The 18,667-nt window shown below is 35.3% G+C and overlaps 2 protein-coding genes across 2 annotated transcripts in view; one reads left to right on the forward strand and one right to left on the reverse strand.

The window, feature by feature from the left end:
- Window positions 1-3,202, reverse strand: part of LOC113227818 (TBC1 domain family member 7) — a 4,710-nt gene extending 1,508 nt beyond the window's left edge. Inside the window, exons 1-5 of the mRNA XM_026460848.1 lie at window positions 3,016-3,202; window positions 2,646-2,842; window positions 2,193-2,368; window positions 736-831; window positions 537-666 (exon numbers count right to left, since the gene is read on the reverse strand). Coding sequence (XP_026316633.1) covers window positions 537-666; window positions 736-831; window positions 2,193-2,368; window positions 2,646-2,842; window positions 3,016-3,202 — 786 coding nt within the window. The remainder of the gene's footprint in view (window positions 1-536; window positions 667-735; window positions 832-2,192; window positions 2,369-2,645; window positions 2,843-3,015) is intronic.
- A 1,601-nt stretch (window positions 3,203-4,803) lies between these two features.
- LOC113227808 (reticulocyte-binding protein 2 homolog a) lies at window positions 4,804-18,431 on the forward strand. The gene is made up of 17 exons (XM_026460834.1): window positions 4,804-6,163; window positions 6,224-6,443; window positions 6,542-6,821; window positions 7,735-7,848; window positions 7,936-8,113; window positions 8,235-8,364; window positions 9,157-9,358; window positions 9,707-9,848; window positions 11,587-11,681; window positions 11,954-12,643; window positions 13,305-13,495; window positions 14,231-14,387; window positions 14,590-14,706; window positions 14,841-15,290; window positions 16,660-16,797; window positions 17,133-17,338; window positions 17,517-18,431. The coding sequence occupies exons 1-17, from the start codon at window positions 4,896-4,898 to the stop codon at window positions 18,093-18,095; spliced, it is 5,157 nt and encodes a 1,718-aa protein (XP_026316619.1). The 5' UTR covers window positions 4,804-4,895; the 3' UTR covers window positions 18,096-18,431.
- Window positions 18,432-18,667: the final 236 nt, after the last annotated feature.

Genomic DNA, 18,667 nt, shown 5'->3' on the forward strand with positions numbered 1-18,667 from the left:
CACACACACACACACACACACACACACACACACACACACACACACACGAACGCGCGCGCGCGCGCACTCACACACCCACTCCCAACGCATGCACACACGCACTTTTACGCAACATGGTAAACTAACACTTATTCAGTTATAATACACCATTATTTGTAAAAAGCTTAAATAAATTATTATTATTTCCAGTGCTTGAAATCATACTCAAGTACTGACTTGAGCATTGAGTAGCGTTCTGGAATACGACCCTAAGATTCTCTATAACCTAGGTTTCACATTTTTCTTTACTTGCACCATCACATATTGTCGTGTATTGACATTTTTAGAGGACTAAATGCTGAATCTGGTCAAATTATTGTGTCTAAATTCTTGTGCTATGTACATACCAATCTATCCTTACCACCTGATCAAACTATTTAAGCATTTATACTCTATCCTAGTCCATTATAATTGTGAGACCACAGAGCTCTTTCATGTTTGAGGAACAATTCTCCAAACATCTAGTCTGGCTCTCAAAATGAAAAATTAAAGTTTACCTCAGAAACACATTTGAGGACATCCTCTGCATTGTTGGCTTTTAATATGTTTCTTCTTAACGTAATGACTAGCATCACAGCCACAAATGATAAAACTTTTGGTGCACCGCTGCACACTTTGTCCCATATTCTGGAAGTTCAGACAGTGTGAAATTCTGTGCAAAGAATTAGAATTAGAAAAAGTAATAATTCTACTTACTTAGCAAGTGATGTATTATCAAGAACACCCGCAAAACAGCAGTTAAACCATTTGAGTAGTGGAAAAATTTGTATTGCATTTATATCCATCAAATGACTGGAAAAAAACTCAATCAGCATTATTAAAAAAGCTATTCTGTGTTTTACGTACAATAAACTGTATAATGTGTACTGTGTGTGTGTATGTATAATCAGGCACACTCGTTACAGCACAGTATATATTATTTTATGTTATATTTCATTATAACTGTGGATATAACGAACCCAGATTTCTTTTTGGCAACGCAATACATAACTGGTTATAAAGGGTGTAAGAGGTTTCATTTTGATATGTAAAAAAACGAGTATTTTAAAACGAAATCATTGGATGTTTATTTAATTGTAAAGAGGAGTGCCATTAATATTGGATAACGTTATCAGTCAAATGGCCGCCATGGTTGCGCTTGCAGGACCAATACATTTCTTTCTATCTTCAAGTATATCAGTGTTCTATATGTGCATAATTTTATGTTATAATATTGTACTTCTTCTTATTGTATCAATGGCATACACTATAATGCTTACCATCATAACGAACGGAATTGCCGCAGGGCATCAGGTGCACCAATTCGCACATGACAACTAACATAATATTATCTCAAAATTGCTTTAAGTTATATTAATATTACCTATTTAGTGTCAAAGCGACAATGTTGTCCCGTCACTTTGAAATTAAATTGTATATGAATGACACATCAATATAGCGAAATTTTGGAAATAAATTATTAATATAACGCAATTTTGAGATAAATTATAGTATAACGCAATTGTTGAGATAATACTATGTTAGTTGTCAAATGCGAATTGTCAAAATTTTTCGACTTTGGCAACTCAATTGTTGGCACGGTTAGCACTGTAGGACCGATTTTGGAAAAGAATTTATTTAAATTGGTTCTGGTCTGTTGGTTGTTTTGGGTAGTGCCCCGGAGCGATTCCATTGCTCTCGTACTGATAGTACAGGAAATTTTATACTTTCAGACCAGGTGATTGTTGCCTGGTGCATTATTATTATTATGTTTTCTGTTTTTGACTGGTTATACAAGTTTATTTGATTTTGATACATTTATGGATCAAAATCAAACAAAATTTGTATGGTGCATATCTATGTATACTAGTGTGGTTGTGAAAAGAGCCTATTTTGTCTTCTTCTATCTGCATAAACTTTCTGACAATTCAGCTTGTATGGAAAATTACAGCTGTATGTAACATAATGTATTTCTAATTACAACTCTTCTTTTGATCTAAAATTCTGATATAAAAAACAGTTGGACATTGTGACAATCTGTAATTGAGTCAATACTTTAGCACTAGTCCATTTGTTTTGTGTAATCTTAATTGTTATGTGTGAAGTTTATGACATGTTGATTGTGCTAAATCAATGAAAAATAAATTAGAAATAACAATAAAATCATGAATTACTTATAAAGTTCCCCATCCTCTTTCTCCAGCATAGTATAGAATGCTTCTTTCAGCTTGGGTATATCTTTCTGCATGCTCTTCACTACCTCTGTGAGGGTTTTAGTCAGCCAGTACACATCTACTTCATCATACAGCTCTTGAAGAGTTTCTGCTATAGGTATAAATGTTTCAGCAGACTGAAAAAACAAATGTTTGGAATTATATATATAAAACTTGGTTAGTAATTTATTAAGTTAGAGTAAGGACAACATATTGATGCTTGAAAGGCAAAATGGGATAAGCAATACTTTTGGGTCATATTGAATTATATACATGTATACTGTTGGAATCAGAAACATTAGCTGATTCCAATGGTATATATAGCTCAATATGACCAAAAGTGTTGCTTATCCCATTTTGCCTTTCAAGTATCAATATATATTCATCTACACACATTTATTTATGAATACCTACAGAAAATAGAGTCTCAGGAAAAAGAGGTGGTTTCCGCTGCTCCATTTCCAACATCCACATTGCAAAAAGCACAGCGCTGCGAGAGGCATTAGGCTCTACAAGATCCAAAACCTCCACTGCATGTATAAGATCATTGAATTGAGCTGTACGTTGCTCCATTACGAATTCGTGAGAATCAGGGTAAACAGGGAGAATATCTGGAATGTATTTAAAATTTGTCATTATACTTACTCATATTCTAGCAAACTTCAACACAACTGCCTCGACAAACAGTTTTAACAATACCGATCAAATATAAAGCATTAATCCCTTCGGGAAAGTCTCCGTTAATATTTAAGCGCTTATAGAAGAAAAACATTAAAAATGTTACCTAGAAGTACTTTCCATACAATATTCCTATAAGCAGCGGGAACAGTGAACCTCAAACAAAACTGTTTCAGCTTTACTTTATCCCATGGCTTTTCTTTCATAAGAATTTCCAAAGATTTCTTCTCTTCTACCCCACGGCATCCCACTTTCTCATAATAAGATGAACGGAAATTACGTTCGTCCGTCATTTTGGATTATTCTTAAAGTAAATGTATGTATAGTGTGTATTATTTAAGCAAGAACTACATTATACATTTTGTAATTTTCCATAAAACCATTAATTATTTCGTTCTTTGTTTTCAGTTTTCGTGAAAATCAATTAACTTTTGACGTTTGGAAGAGCGTTCTGAATCAAGATTATAGAAAAAAAAAATGTAATTTATTAATATTTTCAATTAATGTAAAATGATATTTCTCTAAAATTTTCTTAAGTTATGTTATACTTTAGACCTATTTTTTTATTATACCAAAAATCGCAAACTCATGAACAAAATAGTAATTGCACTTGTAACTTGTAACAATGATAAATATTATAATTTTTGAACGATTTCTGTTAAATTTTAACGTTTCTTATTACGTAGTAATATTCATAATGTGTAAGATTTTAATCCAGCAATTTTACTATAATTAGTTAGTATCAAACGTTAAAAGTTTATTTGTCAACTATATTGCAATGGCGTGTATGTATATTGGTAATGTAATGGTATATATGTTATGGATTTCTAAAATTAAATTTGCTATTTTACAAGTAATGAAACGTGATCGTTACCGCGGTTCCCGCTCTTATTTTAAATTTCTAAAATCAACATTCGATCAAACAAAAACGCGTTTTGTCTGATATCCATGGCGATTCATAATTACGCCAAGATTTGTATATTTATGTAAAAGTATAGAAAGAAATCATTAATTTGTCCAAAAAAGTGTTAAAACATGGAAGTGGCCGAGGCTTCGGTGGGCAATGCTGCTTATATAGAACAAAAACGTGAGGAGTTGCGCATATTCTTCAAAGATGCGAAGTTGCCACAGGTAGTAATCGATAAAGCTATCGAAAATGAGTTAAAACCTCTGTTGGAAGGTACAAGGCCTTATATAAAAGCTTCCTCCCTTGGAGAAATCAAAACTGAGTTTGAAGTTATGTCTGGACAGCCTTTTACCGAAATCGGTGAACATACAAAACCATTATCTGGAACTGAAGTAAGAGAAATGCTAAAAGATAATCCTATTTTAGCTGAAAAGGCACGTCAAATACAGATAATGAAAAGTTCTTCGAGCAAGAAACATGTTGCCGTACCATTGGAAGAAATCAATTTGAAAAGTTTTAATGATATGAGAAGTGAATTCGCATCAGCTGCTGGAGATTCTAAGAAAATTAATGAAATCAATTATAATAATATGACGTCATTGATGAATTCTTTAGCTGATTATCAAGCTAAGAGTAAAGAAGTAAAAACTAATACTATTAAAGAGGAATCACAGGATGAAGACCAAGATGAGACGGAAAAAGAATACGAAGAAATCGAAAAAGTTGTCTCCAAATACACTAACAAGTCTTATGAAACTAGGTTTCAGGAAACTAAAGACATGCTTTCGAAATTAGCGGATAAATTCGAAGACCCAAAACTGCAAAATTCAATAAAACCATTTCAAATGGAAATACCAGCTGATCCAGTGCTAAGAGAATCTTCTGTTCAATTGGTGAAAGGGCAGAAAAGACGTACAGCCTTTGAAGAAATCAAGGAATCGTATGCTGTAAATAAAGCTATGAATATTTCTTTGAATCTGGTGACGGCATCTCTTGACACCAAAGAAAAAAAAGAACCAACTGAGAAAAAGAAAGATGACGTAATAGACGCTGAAACTGTTTTCCCAAAGTCTATTAGTATGAAATTAAAAGATACAGAGCAAGCTTTAAGAAACATAAATTCTATTTTTATGTCGACTACTAACACTCATGCTAAAATTGAAGTGTCAGACCCAAAAAATGAAGCCGTCTTTGAAACAGTAGAGCCCAGTGAAAATACAACTAACGAAAATAATAGTACCACAGCAAACGATGAAATCCCAAATGCTGAAAACCGAGTCAATGTACAACCTGCAGCTCAAAAGTTTGATGAAAAGATGGAACAAACTCTACATACTGCTTTAGAAAATATATTTGAAATAAGTAATGATGAAAACCAAGAAAACAAAGAATTAGAATTCAAGGAAATGAAGAATCTTGCTCGTAATATTGTAGAAGGTGCTGAAAACCTTAGTACATTGATTCGCGAAGATATTACCAATAAATTAAACAGCATGAACGAGTTATTGAACGATGTGAATCAAGCTTTAGAGAATTCTAAACAGTCTAATATTGCTTATCAGAAAATTAAAGAAGAGGGTGAGGCTCTGCAACGTGAACGAAGTAGCAAAGTTGGTAAAGTTACTGTAGTGGAAGTCACCGAGGAGAAGCAAGAAGACATTATAAATGCCAGCTTGCTTGTCAAAGAATCTGTCACCTCAGGCGTTACGAATTCCGAGATTGATGATATAAGGAGTGCTATAAGTAAACTCAATGCTGAATTAGTCTGTCATGAAGATAGAATCAACGAAAGCAAGCAAAGATATGAAATGAGGAATAAAGAGTGCAAGGATTTCATAGACGAAGTCAGTGTGATCATGCAGAAATCTAGAGAAATCTTACATCCAAAAGAATTCGCTCAAGAAAAAGGTTTGTTACAACAAAAAGAAGCGGAATCAGTCAAGCAAATGAATGAAAATGGAGAAAACAAACACACACGCGATTTGAACATCGATCTTGAAAGTTACAAATGCCAAACAAATAAGAGGCTGGAAGAATTCAAAAAACAAGAATCTGAAAGAAGCAAGCGTATAGATAACCTCCTTCATGAAATTAAGGATAAAATGAAAGATAACAAAGAAGTTTTAAGACTTGCGAATAATCTGTTGAGAAGAGAGGAAAATAAAAAGAAAGTGCTTGAGGAGCATGAAGCGAAGAAGAAGACTTATTCGGATTATGCAAACATGGACAGTAACGCTCAAGGCGACCATGAAGACGTGGAGTACAAATCAAGTTATCAAGAATTAAAACACAAGATACCTTTGATCTCTGAAATTCCGCCTATAGAAGGAGTTGTAAAAGGTATAAGGTATTTATAACTTATTTAATCATAATAAACTTGTTTTCAATCGTATTATATTTCAGAAAGTCCTATCGAAAAAATGCGAAAAGAACAAGAACGGAAAAAGAAAGAAGAAGAAGAAAAAGAGAAACAGAGGCAAAGAGAATATCAAATTAAACTGGAAAAAGAGTTAGAAGAGATGAATAAGGCTCCGAGAATGACAAAGGCGTTTATCAAAGATCACTGTAGACAGCACAAGTTGTACTACACACCACATTTGAATGATATACTTTATTTGCATTTCAAGGTAAACAAATTTTTGTTAACTAAAAGAGCTGTTTCGTTCTGTTCTGTAAGGCTATTGAACATTACAGTAAGTAGGTATATGATTTATTACTTATTCAGGGTTTTGCCAAGATCGAAAATCTTGAAGAGTACACAGGCCTCAAATGCATCTTTCTCGAAAACAATGGAATTCAAAGAATTGAAGGCTTGGATACTTTGTCGGAATTAAAGTGTCTTTATTTGCATTACAATATCATCCGAAAGATAGAAAACCTACAGGGCTGTGCCAAATTAGATACCCTGAATTTGGACCATAATTTTGTTGGAAAGATTGAAAATTTAGATCAAGTTCCAGTTCTTCATACGTTAAGTATGGCGCATAATATGCTTGCGACAGTGGGTAAGTTCACGTAATTGGACTTTATTTTGTAATGTTTTAGTAACAGTTGATACGACGTTGTTTTACTGGAATAGTGCCCACAGTATTCAGTATATGCTATATAATTATAATTATATGTTGTATAATTTAATTGTGAATAAGAGACTGAGGTTTCGGTTTCTAAGATTCGTAGGTATTTAGCGCCAGATGCGCTATGACGATGACTACTGAATGAGTACTATCTTTTATTTGCATACTTTCACTTGTTGACTGTGGGATAACTCGACTCGGTCGAATAGGGAATCATAGTAGGGATAAAAAGGTCAGTTCTTTAGAAACATTTAAAAAAAAACACCATGTGACAACTACGTAGTGACAATACATTTATGATATATTTAATTATACGCGCGTTAAAACATAACACTTACGAGAGATGTACAGGTGGAAGCCGAGCACGGGAATTGAAGAACGAAGATTGAACGAAAAAGCGAAAACAAAATGTTTTATATTGACTGAAACTCCATTTATTGGATAATCAATTTTACAGTGTAATAATATTAATACACGGATCGAACACTAAGAAAAAATTCCTTCGATCCGGCTGGATTCGAATCAATGTCTTCCAGCAAACCGTGGCAGTCGCTATGCCAACTAAGCCGCGGAACGAACTAGCCGACCTTCCGATTTTTTCTATGAGCCTCTTGCAGATCTTTGTTTTTCATTTACAGTGTAATTTTATTCAAAGAAATAGTAATTATATTTTTTAAATTGTTGCATTTCAACAACATTTTGTGTTTATTTGTATTTGTTATTGCTTATATTATTATTTATATTATATTTCAAATTGTAATGTTGTGACATTGATAATATGAAATAAATGTTTCTATTCTATTATGCGTAAACTATAAATATAAAGATTGATTTAACGTTCTAGATGACATAATCGAACTCAAGTTCTGCACTAATCTCTCAGTTTTGGATTTGTCTTACAATCGTATTGATGACCCACTGATAATCGATGTATTATCCGATATGGCTATTTTGAAAGGTGAGTACTGCAGACTAGTAGCTCCACGAAATATTTTTAAACAGTCTTCGTTGTCAGATGAAAGTGTGAACCTCTTTGTCAATTCAGTGTTAGTCCTAACGGGCAATCCCGTAGTCCGTAACATTCCTGCATATCGCAAGACGTTGACTCTGAGACTAAAGGAGCTGTTAAACCTGGATAACAGGCCTGTATTTCCACGAGATCGTGCTTGCGCTGAAGCTTGGCAAAGGGGTGGCGTGCAGGAAGAAATCGCTGAAAGGCGACGGTATGCTTTAATTTGCTTTATTAGTTTTTTATCTTGAAAAACAAAAATAAATTTCAACTCGGTAGCTGTAATAAGGTTAAGCTTTAAGTAAGGCAAATTTATTAAAATTCTATTTATGCAGTTGGATAGCTCGAGATCAGGAAAAAGTGATGGAGAGCGTTCGCTACTTGATCCGTATAAGAGACGAGAATAAAGCTAAACGAGAGCAAAAGGAAAAGGAAGAAAGAGAAAAACTTGGCCTACCACCAAAGGTAACATTGTTTAGATCTGCTGAACAAGTATTCTATTGTAACAAGCTGGTCTGTCACGCTGAACCCGGGTGGGTTCAATTCCCGGGCCCGGAAAAATATTTGTATGGCCTATATTTTTGTTTCATTCGTGAGTGTTGGTGTAATTAATTTTGTTGTTGTCTTTGTGTGATCCCATGGCACTCGCAACACGGCTTTGCCTAGTGCGGGACCATGAGTGTTACGTTAAAAAATAAAATAAAAAACTATAATAATTTGTTTTAATAATAATTTATTTTATAAAAATAATAAAAAAATTGTTAGCATTAACAAATGAAATAATTACCTGTCTGGAAGTAAATAACGTCATTTGCTAACGAATTTCAGTCTTAACAAGTTTAATAGACTCTAAGTTCAACAACACCCAACTTCAAGTTTGTGCAGCTATGTTTTTTGTTTGGTTTCAGAAATATTCGCTAACTCGCAAACATTAAACTCTATACATTGAATGTCTTCCCTCAATTTACGAACCATGTGCCAGATCATGTGCCAATAGTAAATGTAAAACGGTCTCTACACCACAAGCTTGTGCTTAGTGAAGAGGCCGCAAGTAAAAATGCGAGATAACTAATGAATAATTACGTAATTGCCTAGTTCACTATGGAACTTCATATTATTATTAATGTGTTGAGACAATAAGCGATTTATATTTATTATTATTAGGCACGTAGAACTGATGATGTTTAATGAGACAATACTTTGGCACAAACTGACTTTAGTCTAACTGAAAATGCTAACAGATTAAACACGTTGCAGAACGAATCCGAAGAAGATATCCAAGAGGATAACTCAACTGTTTCAAGAATAGAAATCGAGGGACCTAGTACACTTGAAGAAAAATTTGGCGGCGAAGTGGTCACAAAAAGTGGTATGCCAGTAGATATGCTGTCAGGGTCAGAGGCGGAATCTTCTAGTGATTCTAGTAGCGATGACAGCGATGATGGTGGGAAAGAAGATGGTAAGTGACAGTCACATAAGTTTGGAGTGGCGATGCATACAAGATATAAAGTAAATATACCAATAAACTAACAAAATTTTTTATGAACGCGAATAGCTAACTCGATTAGAATGTGTTCGAAAGGGATGCTACTGAATTCTAAGGCTGAGGTTTCCGTGCTTTTTTAAATGACTTCCAAGGTATTAAAAACAACATCTATATCTGGTGACAAGAAGCTGTTGTTTTTATCGAAATTCAAATTTGTGATTTACAAGAACAGGACGCATATGAAAAATATATAAATAAGAGTTCTATTGTTGACTTTGCGACTGTAGATGACCATTTAATAATCTATTAAAATAATTCCAGAAACAGAGACAGGGAATATCGAATGGTCTGGTAATGGAAAACAACTCGTTCAAGAGGTACATTCTGAGAATCCTCCACCCCCAGAAGAGTATTGGCACGGCTACAGAGGAGTCTTCAACGGTGAACCTACGTGCAGTCAAAAGTGAGTTAATAATAATTCTCAAAACTACAAACTAACCACAACATAAGGTCTTAAATAAATTTGCAACCTTTTTGATCTGCCTTGTGTAGCATAGATAAGATGAAAAATAAGGGAGAGATAGGGTATGGGGACATAGAACGTGTCGCCTCGATATATGCCCAAAATGTGCTTATTGTTATGGGTGTTTCACGCTTTCAAACATCACCATGGTGGCGTGGCGATTGTTATACGCACAAGAATTCGAGAACTTTCGCAAAATGTGAAGAAGCCAGTTTGTAGCGTAAAAACTTGTCAAAATGGGAGTGAAAACAAAAATTTCAAAATCAGTGGGATGACGTGCCTACTGCGATTATATTCATATTCAATTAATTTTTATGTTATTATTCGATGTTTCATTTTTTGCCCCTTTAGAAGTTTCTAGAATTACAGAGATGTCATTGACGATGATCGATGTTTATTTATCGATTTCATAAGTTTACCGAAATTTTTGATTTTCTTACTATGATTATGTAATTAGAGTAAAGTGTCTAATACTTATGTGTAATACTTGGGCCACACTGAAAGTTTCTGGATTCTGATAAGTAAGACCAGATATTATGTTCATAATAGATTTACTGTTTTTCAAAGTATAATAATATGCCCTCACTATTTATATACATTTGCATTCAATGGAACCATTGTGAAAACCAGTCTTCCGTAGGGACCTCCTCAATGGCTTTGATTTTTGGAAATAAAAAGAAGTCGGATGGTATAAGATCTGGGCTGTATGGCGGATGGGTCATCGGCTCCACATTTGAGGCCTTCAAATATGCATTTGTTACCTTAGCGGAATGTGCAGAGGCGTAGTCGTGGTGAGGGACGATATTGCTTCGAGGACGCTTTTCGCGAACTTTTTCTAACACTCTGGGCATGCAAGGGTTTACTATCAATCTGCAGTCACTATCCTTTGGTCTTCAAGCGCTACAGTAGTGTAATGTCCTGGTTGGCCGAAGAGAGAAGCAACCATTTTCTTACCAGTGCCAGTGCACCGACTTTTCTTAACTTTCGCCGGCAAATCTTCAATTCGGTAATTGCAGTCGCCAGTCGACCTTCACGTACATCGTCATGGAGATGATCACGTCCATGTCTAAATTCACTGGAACCACGATTAGACAGAGCTAAGACATTGGGCTTCATCATCAAATGCCAATTGAAGTCTCCGACAACTCTCTTGTTGATTTAAGTCACATCGAAAATCGTAGAAAATCATGGACCGAAACTGAAATTCATTGTAATAGCGACTTATAGTTTTCAAAACGATGCCGCAATGAAAAAACAAATGACAATCTCTATAAAGTAAAAAGTAAACAATGAGTTCCTTTTTCAAATTTCATATTTGTTTTTTTTTTAGTTTCTTTCACAACTGGCCAGCTCCAGAATCTTACAGTATGCCCCACGTACATCGAAGGGAAAATCATTTCCGTTAAAATTGATTTCTTTTATTACTATTATTATTACAACATTTATTTAGAGCAACTTACATCTAACCAATCTAGATGGTTTATTTATGGTAGTAGATAATAGAGCGTGATGATTGAGTTGCATATAAGCTACAATGCGCGACATCGGGATGCGAAGTAACATAGCGTCATGGCACATCTCCCTTTGTTTTTCATATCTTTGGTAGTCACTCAACCAGTCCATTTAGTATGGAGAAATATAAAACGTGTAATGTTTTAATATTTTAATTGGTTTTAAGGTCACCTGTTACGGACATTGAAGCAATCCACGACATGCTTTTCAATCAACAACCACACGTTGATAGCAAACGTAGAATCACTAAAATATTGGATGGTAAGAATAAGTAATCGCATAAAAATTTCAGTTGACTGAAAATATTTCGTTGACCAGTTTGCGGGCAGTCCCCAACCCAAGCCCAACAACAACACCCAACCCCACAACCATGACTGCCTGTATGCACAGGCAGTCAAGAAACACAGGTTTTAAGAAAAGTTCAGTCTGTTATGTTCACACGCGCATTAATATGTGGAAAACTATTATTTATTATATTATTATTATTTATTTATTATATTAATTGGGAAAGTAAAATCACTTCATTTTTACAGATCGTAAAAATGAAAAACGCCAAATGAAATCTCCAGTTGTAGATGAATTGGCATCCGACAAAGAAAATGTTAAAAAAGCCGAAGAAGCTAACAAGAAACCACTGATTGAAATTCTAGAAAGTTATCAAGATAATCCAAAAGATCCTAAGACTACAGAAGAAACGGAATCAGTAGATCTAAAGACTGTTAAAATAACGAACAAACAAGATAAGAAATCTGAAAATAATGATTATCAGCAACCCGAAGGTGTCGTCAGAGAAGGAGATACGATTATAGATCATGACAAAAAACTTCTTCATGATTTATCAAATGAAAATAATAGGGACATCACATCTCAGCTAAATAAAAAATCAGATGAAAACAAAAAAGCTGACAATTTAGGAAAACCTATGAAAAAAATAAATATCTTAGAAATAAAGGCTACTGAATCAAAATCTATTAAAACAAAGCAAGTTCCCATAAAGGAAATTTCAAAAACTATACGTAAAGATAAGGAACAAATAAGTAAAAACATCATGGTGACGGAAATGCCAAAAACCAAAAATGATTCTAAAAAGAACGTCAAAGATGAGAATCAAAAAGAAAAGAGCAAAGAAACCAAGAAAGAAGAAAAGGATGCCTCTAAAGGAAATGACGCACCTAGTGCAGCTGGGAGTCAAGGGAGCGGTGATTCACAACAATCTCCTGAATGTTAGTTAACTTGTTTAATTTTTAAGTTTATTGAATGTCACGATGTTTCACCACCATGATATTCAATTATTTTTGTGAAATTATTCCACGAGTTTATAGTATTTATACAAAGTTCGAACACTGAGAAAAGATTACCTGCGATCAGGCTGGATACGAACCAGGTCTTCTAGCAAACCGTGCCAGACGTGCGCAATGTCAAGTCACGGAACGGACTAGCTGACCTTACGAATTTTTCTGTGCTTGTTGTAGATCTTTGTTTTTTATTTTTAAGGACTTTTTCTTTTTTATTTTTGATGCGAGAAATCTATTTCTATATTCTATTCACATACGACTTAGTTGGCATAGCGTCTGGCACGGTTTGCTGAGAGACTGGTTCAAATCCAGCCGGATCGAAGGAATTTTTATTTCATAGTATTCGATCTTTTCACTAATAATTAGAAATTAGTTTAAGTTATTACAATAACTAATGATGGCTTGACATGGATATTGCAAAGCCAAAGTTCTCTATTTAATCGACAATTTTCAGAAAATTTTAATGTAATAATTTAGCTATATGTAATGAAAGTTATTTAGGAATAAAAACAAAAATCTTTGCTGACTTTTAAGAAAACAAGTACATTATTTTTACTATCAAAATAAACTGTATTAAATGACTTTACAGCGCAAATCGATGGCGACAGCAATGCCTTCTTGAACTACATGCGTCGTATGAACGACCCTGATTTCGATGTTGATGAAGGATTGAACCTCGAACCGAGTGCTGAAGATCTGGAGATATTCGCCGAATTGGATAGAGAACAAGAGGAACGTCAGAGAAGAATCGATAGGGGAGAACCTCCGGTTGATCCCATGGTAAGACTTACGATGAATAAATAATTATGAAGTACGCTGATTTGGTCTGTTTTAAAGTCATGATAATGAAATATTTCAGATATATTATCAAAATTATATTATGTATTATCAGAATAGTGGCGTGGCAAAAGACTGTTTTTTTTTTATGAAAGTACCTCAGACACCATTGGTATCTGTTTTAATAGAAAAGAGTCTAAAAATCTAAATTTGTTTACGTTATATTGTAACTAGGTACATAGATAGATAAAAACAATATTCACTTCCATGACAACTTATTTACATAGGATCCACTTCAACTAACACCACTAGTATTTTTATTATTACTATTATATTGAACCACTTAAAATAAAATAACAAATCTTTAGAACAAAAGGAACGTATACCAATATAATATCAATATTTTATGTTACAAGATATGTAGTTATAACCAAATTTCGAAATGTATGCTGTAGGTAATGTAGGTAAGACATGGTCAAAGTAGGTGTTCTATTGTGTATGTTATACAGGGTTATTTTTTAAAATAAATCTTAACTTCTTTAGATAGCGCGTTATCATTAAAACCAACAGCTTGTGCTCCACCAGTTTTGGAAATACACACAATTTATTTTTGTTTTTTCATTCAAATCTATGAAACTGCTGATACAGGTTTATGGGGAATCGAAAGAAAAATTATAATCATAAAATTGCTAGTAGTGAAGAGTAGTGTTCAAAATGATCAAAAAATGCTATTTTCAGAAACTTTATGATAAGAAGACAATGGACGAATTCTATAAGCAAGAAGAGAGAGTACCTGCCCACGAGATAAAGGAGAAGACTACCTATACTACTTACAGGCTTGACAACGCCTTTGACAGGGTTGCTTTGAGTCAACTCACTGAGGGAGACAGACCTGGTTAGGGAGATTTTTACGAACATTTTAAAGTTCCCTAACCTGATTAACTGATTCGTAATTGATTGATTAACTGTTTTAATATTAACAACTGGGACGATCCTTGAATTTGAAGGAAATAGTGACAAGACTTTGAAAATGACTTTTGGCTTTTGCATTTTCCTAGGATTATTGGCTTTCTAGATTGACTTAATTTGGATTGCAGATGCGAACAAAGTAAAGCTGACTCATGTACCAGGAGCAATTCTCTTCCAATATGTGGACCAGCAAAAACCCGCTGAAATAGCATATGAGATCGGGGAAGAACAGAAAGAGTCTGACCGTAAGTCTTTGAAATTAAGAAAAAACAAAATTTTAATTAGTAATTGTTTAAGAAGTACCTACATAAATCAACAGAACCTAGAAAACAATTTGAACGTAATTTCAGTAATAATTGGTTTACGATTCTAATTTCAGTATCATCTGGAGAAACTGAATCCATAAACATATCTAGCGAGGATAGTTCTTTAGAACAGACAGAAGATGCAAAGGATGAAACTTTACAGCCTACAAGAAACCTAAAATTAGCAGGAAAAGATAACAAAACGAAAACGAGAGACACAAAACCGACAGAAGCTGCTGAATCGGATAAGAAAGGAGCCGTAGACACTGAACCCAAAGATGGTAAGAAATCCGATAACAAAGGAAGTGCAGAAAACACAAAGAAAATAGGGAAATATGAGAAAACGAAAAGCTCAGGAGAAACTCGTAACTTATCTAGACAAAGATGTAAATCTGCAAAGTCAGATACGAAACTTTCGAGTACTCCTAAGAATAAAGTCGACGGAGGCAAGAAATATGCCAATGTTGATGACGATCCTATGTTGAGAGATGAGAAAGATTTAGACGGAACTATTCAAGAATCTGGTCAGTATATTATTAGATTTCCATTGTTTGTACTGGTTTTGTTTTTAAACAAATATTTAATTACTTATAGTATGTTACGTGGCATTTGCCACAAGGATTGCTGAATTGGAATTATCAAAATTCATAAAATACAACGGCAGTTTCTGCCCTACCTCTTGAACAGAAAAATGTTCAATCTCCAGGAATCTCCTAAAGACAGTCTACCTTCAACTATACAGAACACGGAAATAGAAAAACAAAACAAAAACTAGGAAGTCCTAAAGTACCTGCACCGAGTACAAAATATTTTGGCCCATAGCTATTGTTCATCTATGTTATCCCTATCTAGTGACCCGGAAAATAGGGAGTTCCTGGGCCACTATGGGCTTGTCGGCAAGATCTGGGAACAGCGGGCGTCCGGGCTAAGCCCTCCGCCACTGATACGCCTTCACGTGCGTCTCTGGTGGACCCGGACTCGCTGGGGTTTGTGGTTAGCTGTAGAGATGAACACGGTCGTCTGCCCCGGTAGCATGTAGCTGGGGCGTTCATCCCGCGCTCAAGTAGCGCGTCTTAGTAGCGGTCTAGACGAGGACCTATTCGAGGAGACGCGCGAGACATGTGAGTTGCTCTTTAAGTCGGAGCCTACTTCCGGACATTGTCGCAGGACACTACGACCAACATCTCCGGCACTAGCCCCGAGAGTTAGTAGAGAATGAGCTAGAAATCCCAGCTGCGTAGGTTTCTGGGAATTGGAGAGACGCCTCGGCGTCGGGAGGTGAGGCTGCCTACAGCCCCGCCACCAAAGATTTGGTAGTGAACTTTAGAGTCAACGGCTTAGCGGTGGTAACCGTTAGTGGCGCAATGCACCATGGGAAATGAGAGTACCAAGAGCTCCGGTACCTATCTGGACAATAGGGAGGGCGCTGTATGTGCACCCAGGGCATCTCACCTAAGGCCTTTTGAGAACCGGATGAAGTCTGTGCAAACGGCCGTATCTTAAGATCCCTGTGCGGTCTTGTTTGCACAGGTTATAGTGCCCCTTCCCGTATAACCAAGAAGTTGAGAGTTGAAGAGAGTGATCCTCCCGATCACTATAAACAAAACTTATGTAGAAAGATATGGGACTGTCCATCTATGGGGATCTTTTACATTTATAGCTATCCGTTTATTACAGTATATACTAAGGATCTGGTTCCTTTATCATTTTCTTGTAGGGTCAACAGTACGTCAAGCTTGAGACTAAAAGTTTAAATGTAACTCTATGCCGCTTGCAACCTATATATTTTGAGTGAAACTTATGCATCAATGTTATAACCGATATTCAATACATCACAGTAGTTGACTTCTCTCCCATAACCAAATTATGATTAAACTATCTTTGTTTCGACAGAATTTGAACCAACACAAGCACCGTACTCCGGTCCTACGACATCGTACGATATGATGATTGCAGTGGACCGCAACGAAGCCAAGAAAAATATCATCGGTACATTCAACTCATACGCTGATAAACGGTATCCTTCACAAGGTGTGTTTCATCATCATCATCAACTTACACGCATCCATTGCTGGACATAAGTCTCCCTCGAACGCGCGAACTCTCCCGGTCCTGCTTATCCTTTTAATACTCAATTTACGAAATAGTAATATAGTATAATGTAAAGAAGACTCGTGCAGTATTGAAAAAGTAGAACGGTATTCTTACGAAACTATTGTATTCAGTTAGGGCAGCAGAGACCAATAGAAGCCGAGGCGCAGACAACATACTTCTCTCGTGGGATATTTACAAAGCGTTGTCGCTATAGTATTTTATGTGTTATTAATTTTGTCGTAAAAGCTTTTCATTTTGCTTCTTGTACTCAGGTGTTAATTACTCAGATATGTCAGAAAACGCTCGTATTGACGATTCTGTGGCTAACGAGATTCTGGAACGAACATTGCGCTATGAAGAGCAAGAACTGTACCGCCAGTACGATTATCTGACCAGTCACGCTGGCAAAGTGGATAACAGGACCAACACAATAATTGAGCATATGTCTGACCAACTTTCTGATCAGTGTTCTCGTACTGTAAGTTTTTCTCTTGTATTTGCCAAATAGAAGCTTCCTATACTACAGCTTGATATCTTCTTTGAACCTTCCCGTAGTGTGTGGGGAGCAGAAACCACGCCTGGGAAATGTGGCAGGAGTCAAAATTCTTGCAACTTCATCAAATTTATAGCGAATTCCTCATGTTATTTTTTAACAGGATGTATGTCGCATGATTGAGGCTCACATCGAGTCAGCGGAGCAATTGTGGCGCGCAGGAGAATACGAACGATACATTCCGGTCAGTCCTACAGAGTCAGACACGGAACCTGATAATGAACCAACTCTTGTTCCGAGTCATGACACTTCCTTCGAAGACACGTTGACTGAAGACAACGTTCAGGCCAAAATGGAAGTTATACAGGAAGATGTTAATATTGATGAGGGAAATGGAAGCATTGCAGCTAGAGATTGTAATAGGGATGGTAATGAGAAAGTTCGAGATGGTGCAGATATCGTAAGTACCTATGATACAGCTACCGACGGTAGTGTTACGTCACGGGATGAACTTGAGACTGCGAGAGAAAGAGGTGCTAGTGATTTAGATGGGAATGAGGACGTAGATTTGGATGGAAGTGAAGTGGTGATTGAAGATGTTGAACAGTCATACATGTCTATGGCAGAAGATATGGACGAAGCGTTTGAGGATTGTGTTAGTGATGAGAAAAATTTTGATCGTATTGTTGAGAACTATTCTTTAGAAATGAAGCTAGCTCTAGGCATCGATAATGCAAAGTAAACATTGATTAGTATAAAAGTCTATTTATTGATGACATTTTATTAACTTACTGGGCCTTTCATAATTAAATTAAAATATTAATAAATAGCACAGTTAAAGATGCCAGAGGAATAAGCAATTTTTTTTTAGTTTATAATCTGTCGCTGGTCAAATACACTTACGTATTTCAAATCAAATTTAAATATTGTCATGGTTATATTATTTAAGATTTTTCTGCCTCTGTGTCTCCTTTAGCAGGTCTGTCCTAGTTTGTATACCTTGTTCAGACGAATTATTTATTGTATTCAATGCTTTGTTACGCTTTCGTATAGACGTATGATAATTATTATGTGAAACAAAATATGTACTGAAAAATGGTAATTTATTTATTTTGATCGTAGTAAATCGAGGTTTTTTGTTTGCTCTATTAGTATTTGTTTTATTATTCGAATAGCATATTTATTACTTAAATAAAATAGGTAAAAAAAATACAAAATTGTGTTATTCTTTATAAAGTAAATAAAACGGCATATGTTTAAACTAGGATATATTCTTCCTACATTAATAACTATTGCACCTATTGCAATACCCAT

Source organism: Hyposmocoma kahamanoa, unplaced genomic scaffold, assembly GCF_003589595.1.
Source record: "Hyposmocoma kahamanoa isolate Upper Pololo Valley unplaced genomic scaffold, ASM358959v1 217, whole genome shotgun sequence".
NCBI classification, from domain to species: domain Eukaryota; kingdom Metazoa; phylum Arthropoda; class Insecta; order Lepidoptera; family Cosmopterigidae; genus Hyposmocoma; species Hyposmocoma kahamanoa.

Bases quoted from the DNA above. Each gene is read 5' to 3' on its own strand.
- LOC113227808 (XM_026460834.1), top strand. From the start codon at position 4,896: ATGAAATTAAAAGATACAGAGCAAGCTTTAAGAAACATAAATTCTATT. The intron at 12,644-13,304 runs GTTAGTTAACTT...ATGACTTTACAG, and splicing joins TTCACAACAATCTCCTGAAT to CGCAAATCGATGGCGACAGC. The intron at 14,707-14,840 runs GTAAGTCTTTGA...TTCTAATTTCAG, and splicing joins AGAACAGAAAGAGTCTGACC to TATCATCTGGAGAAACTGAA.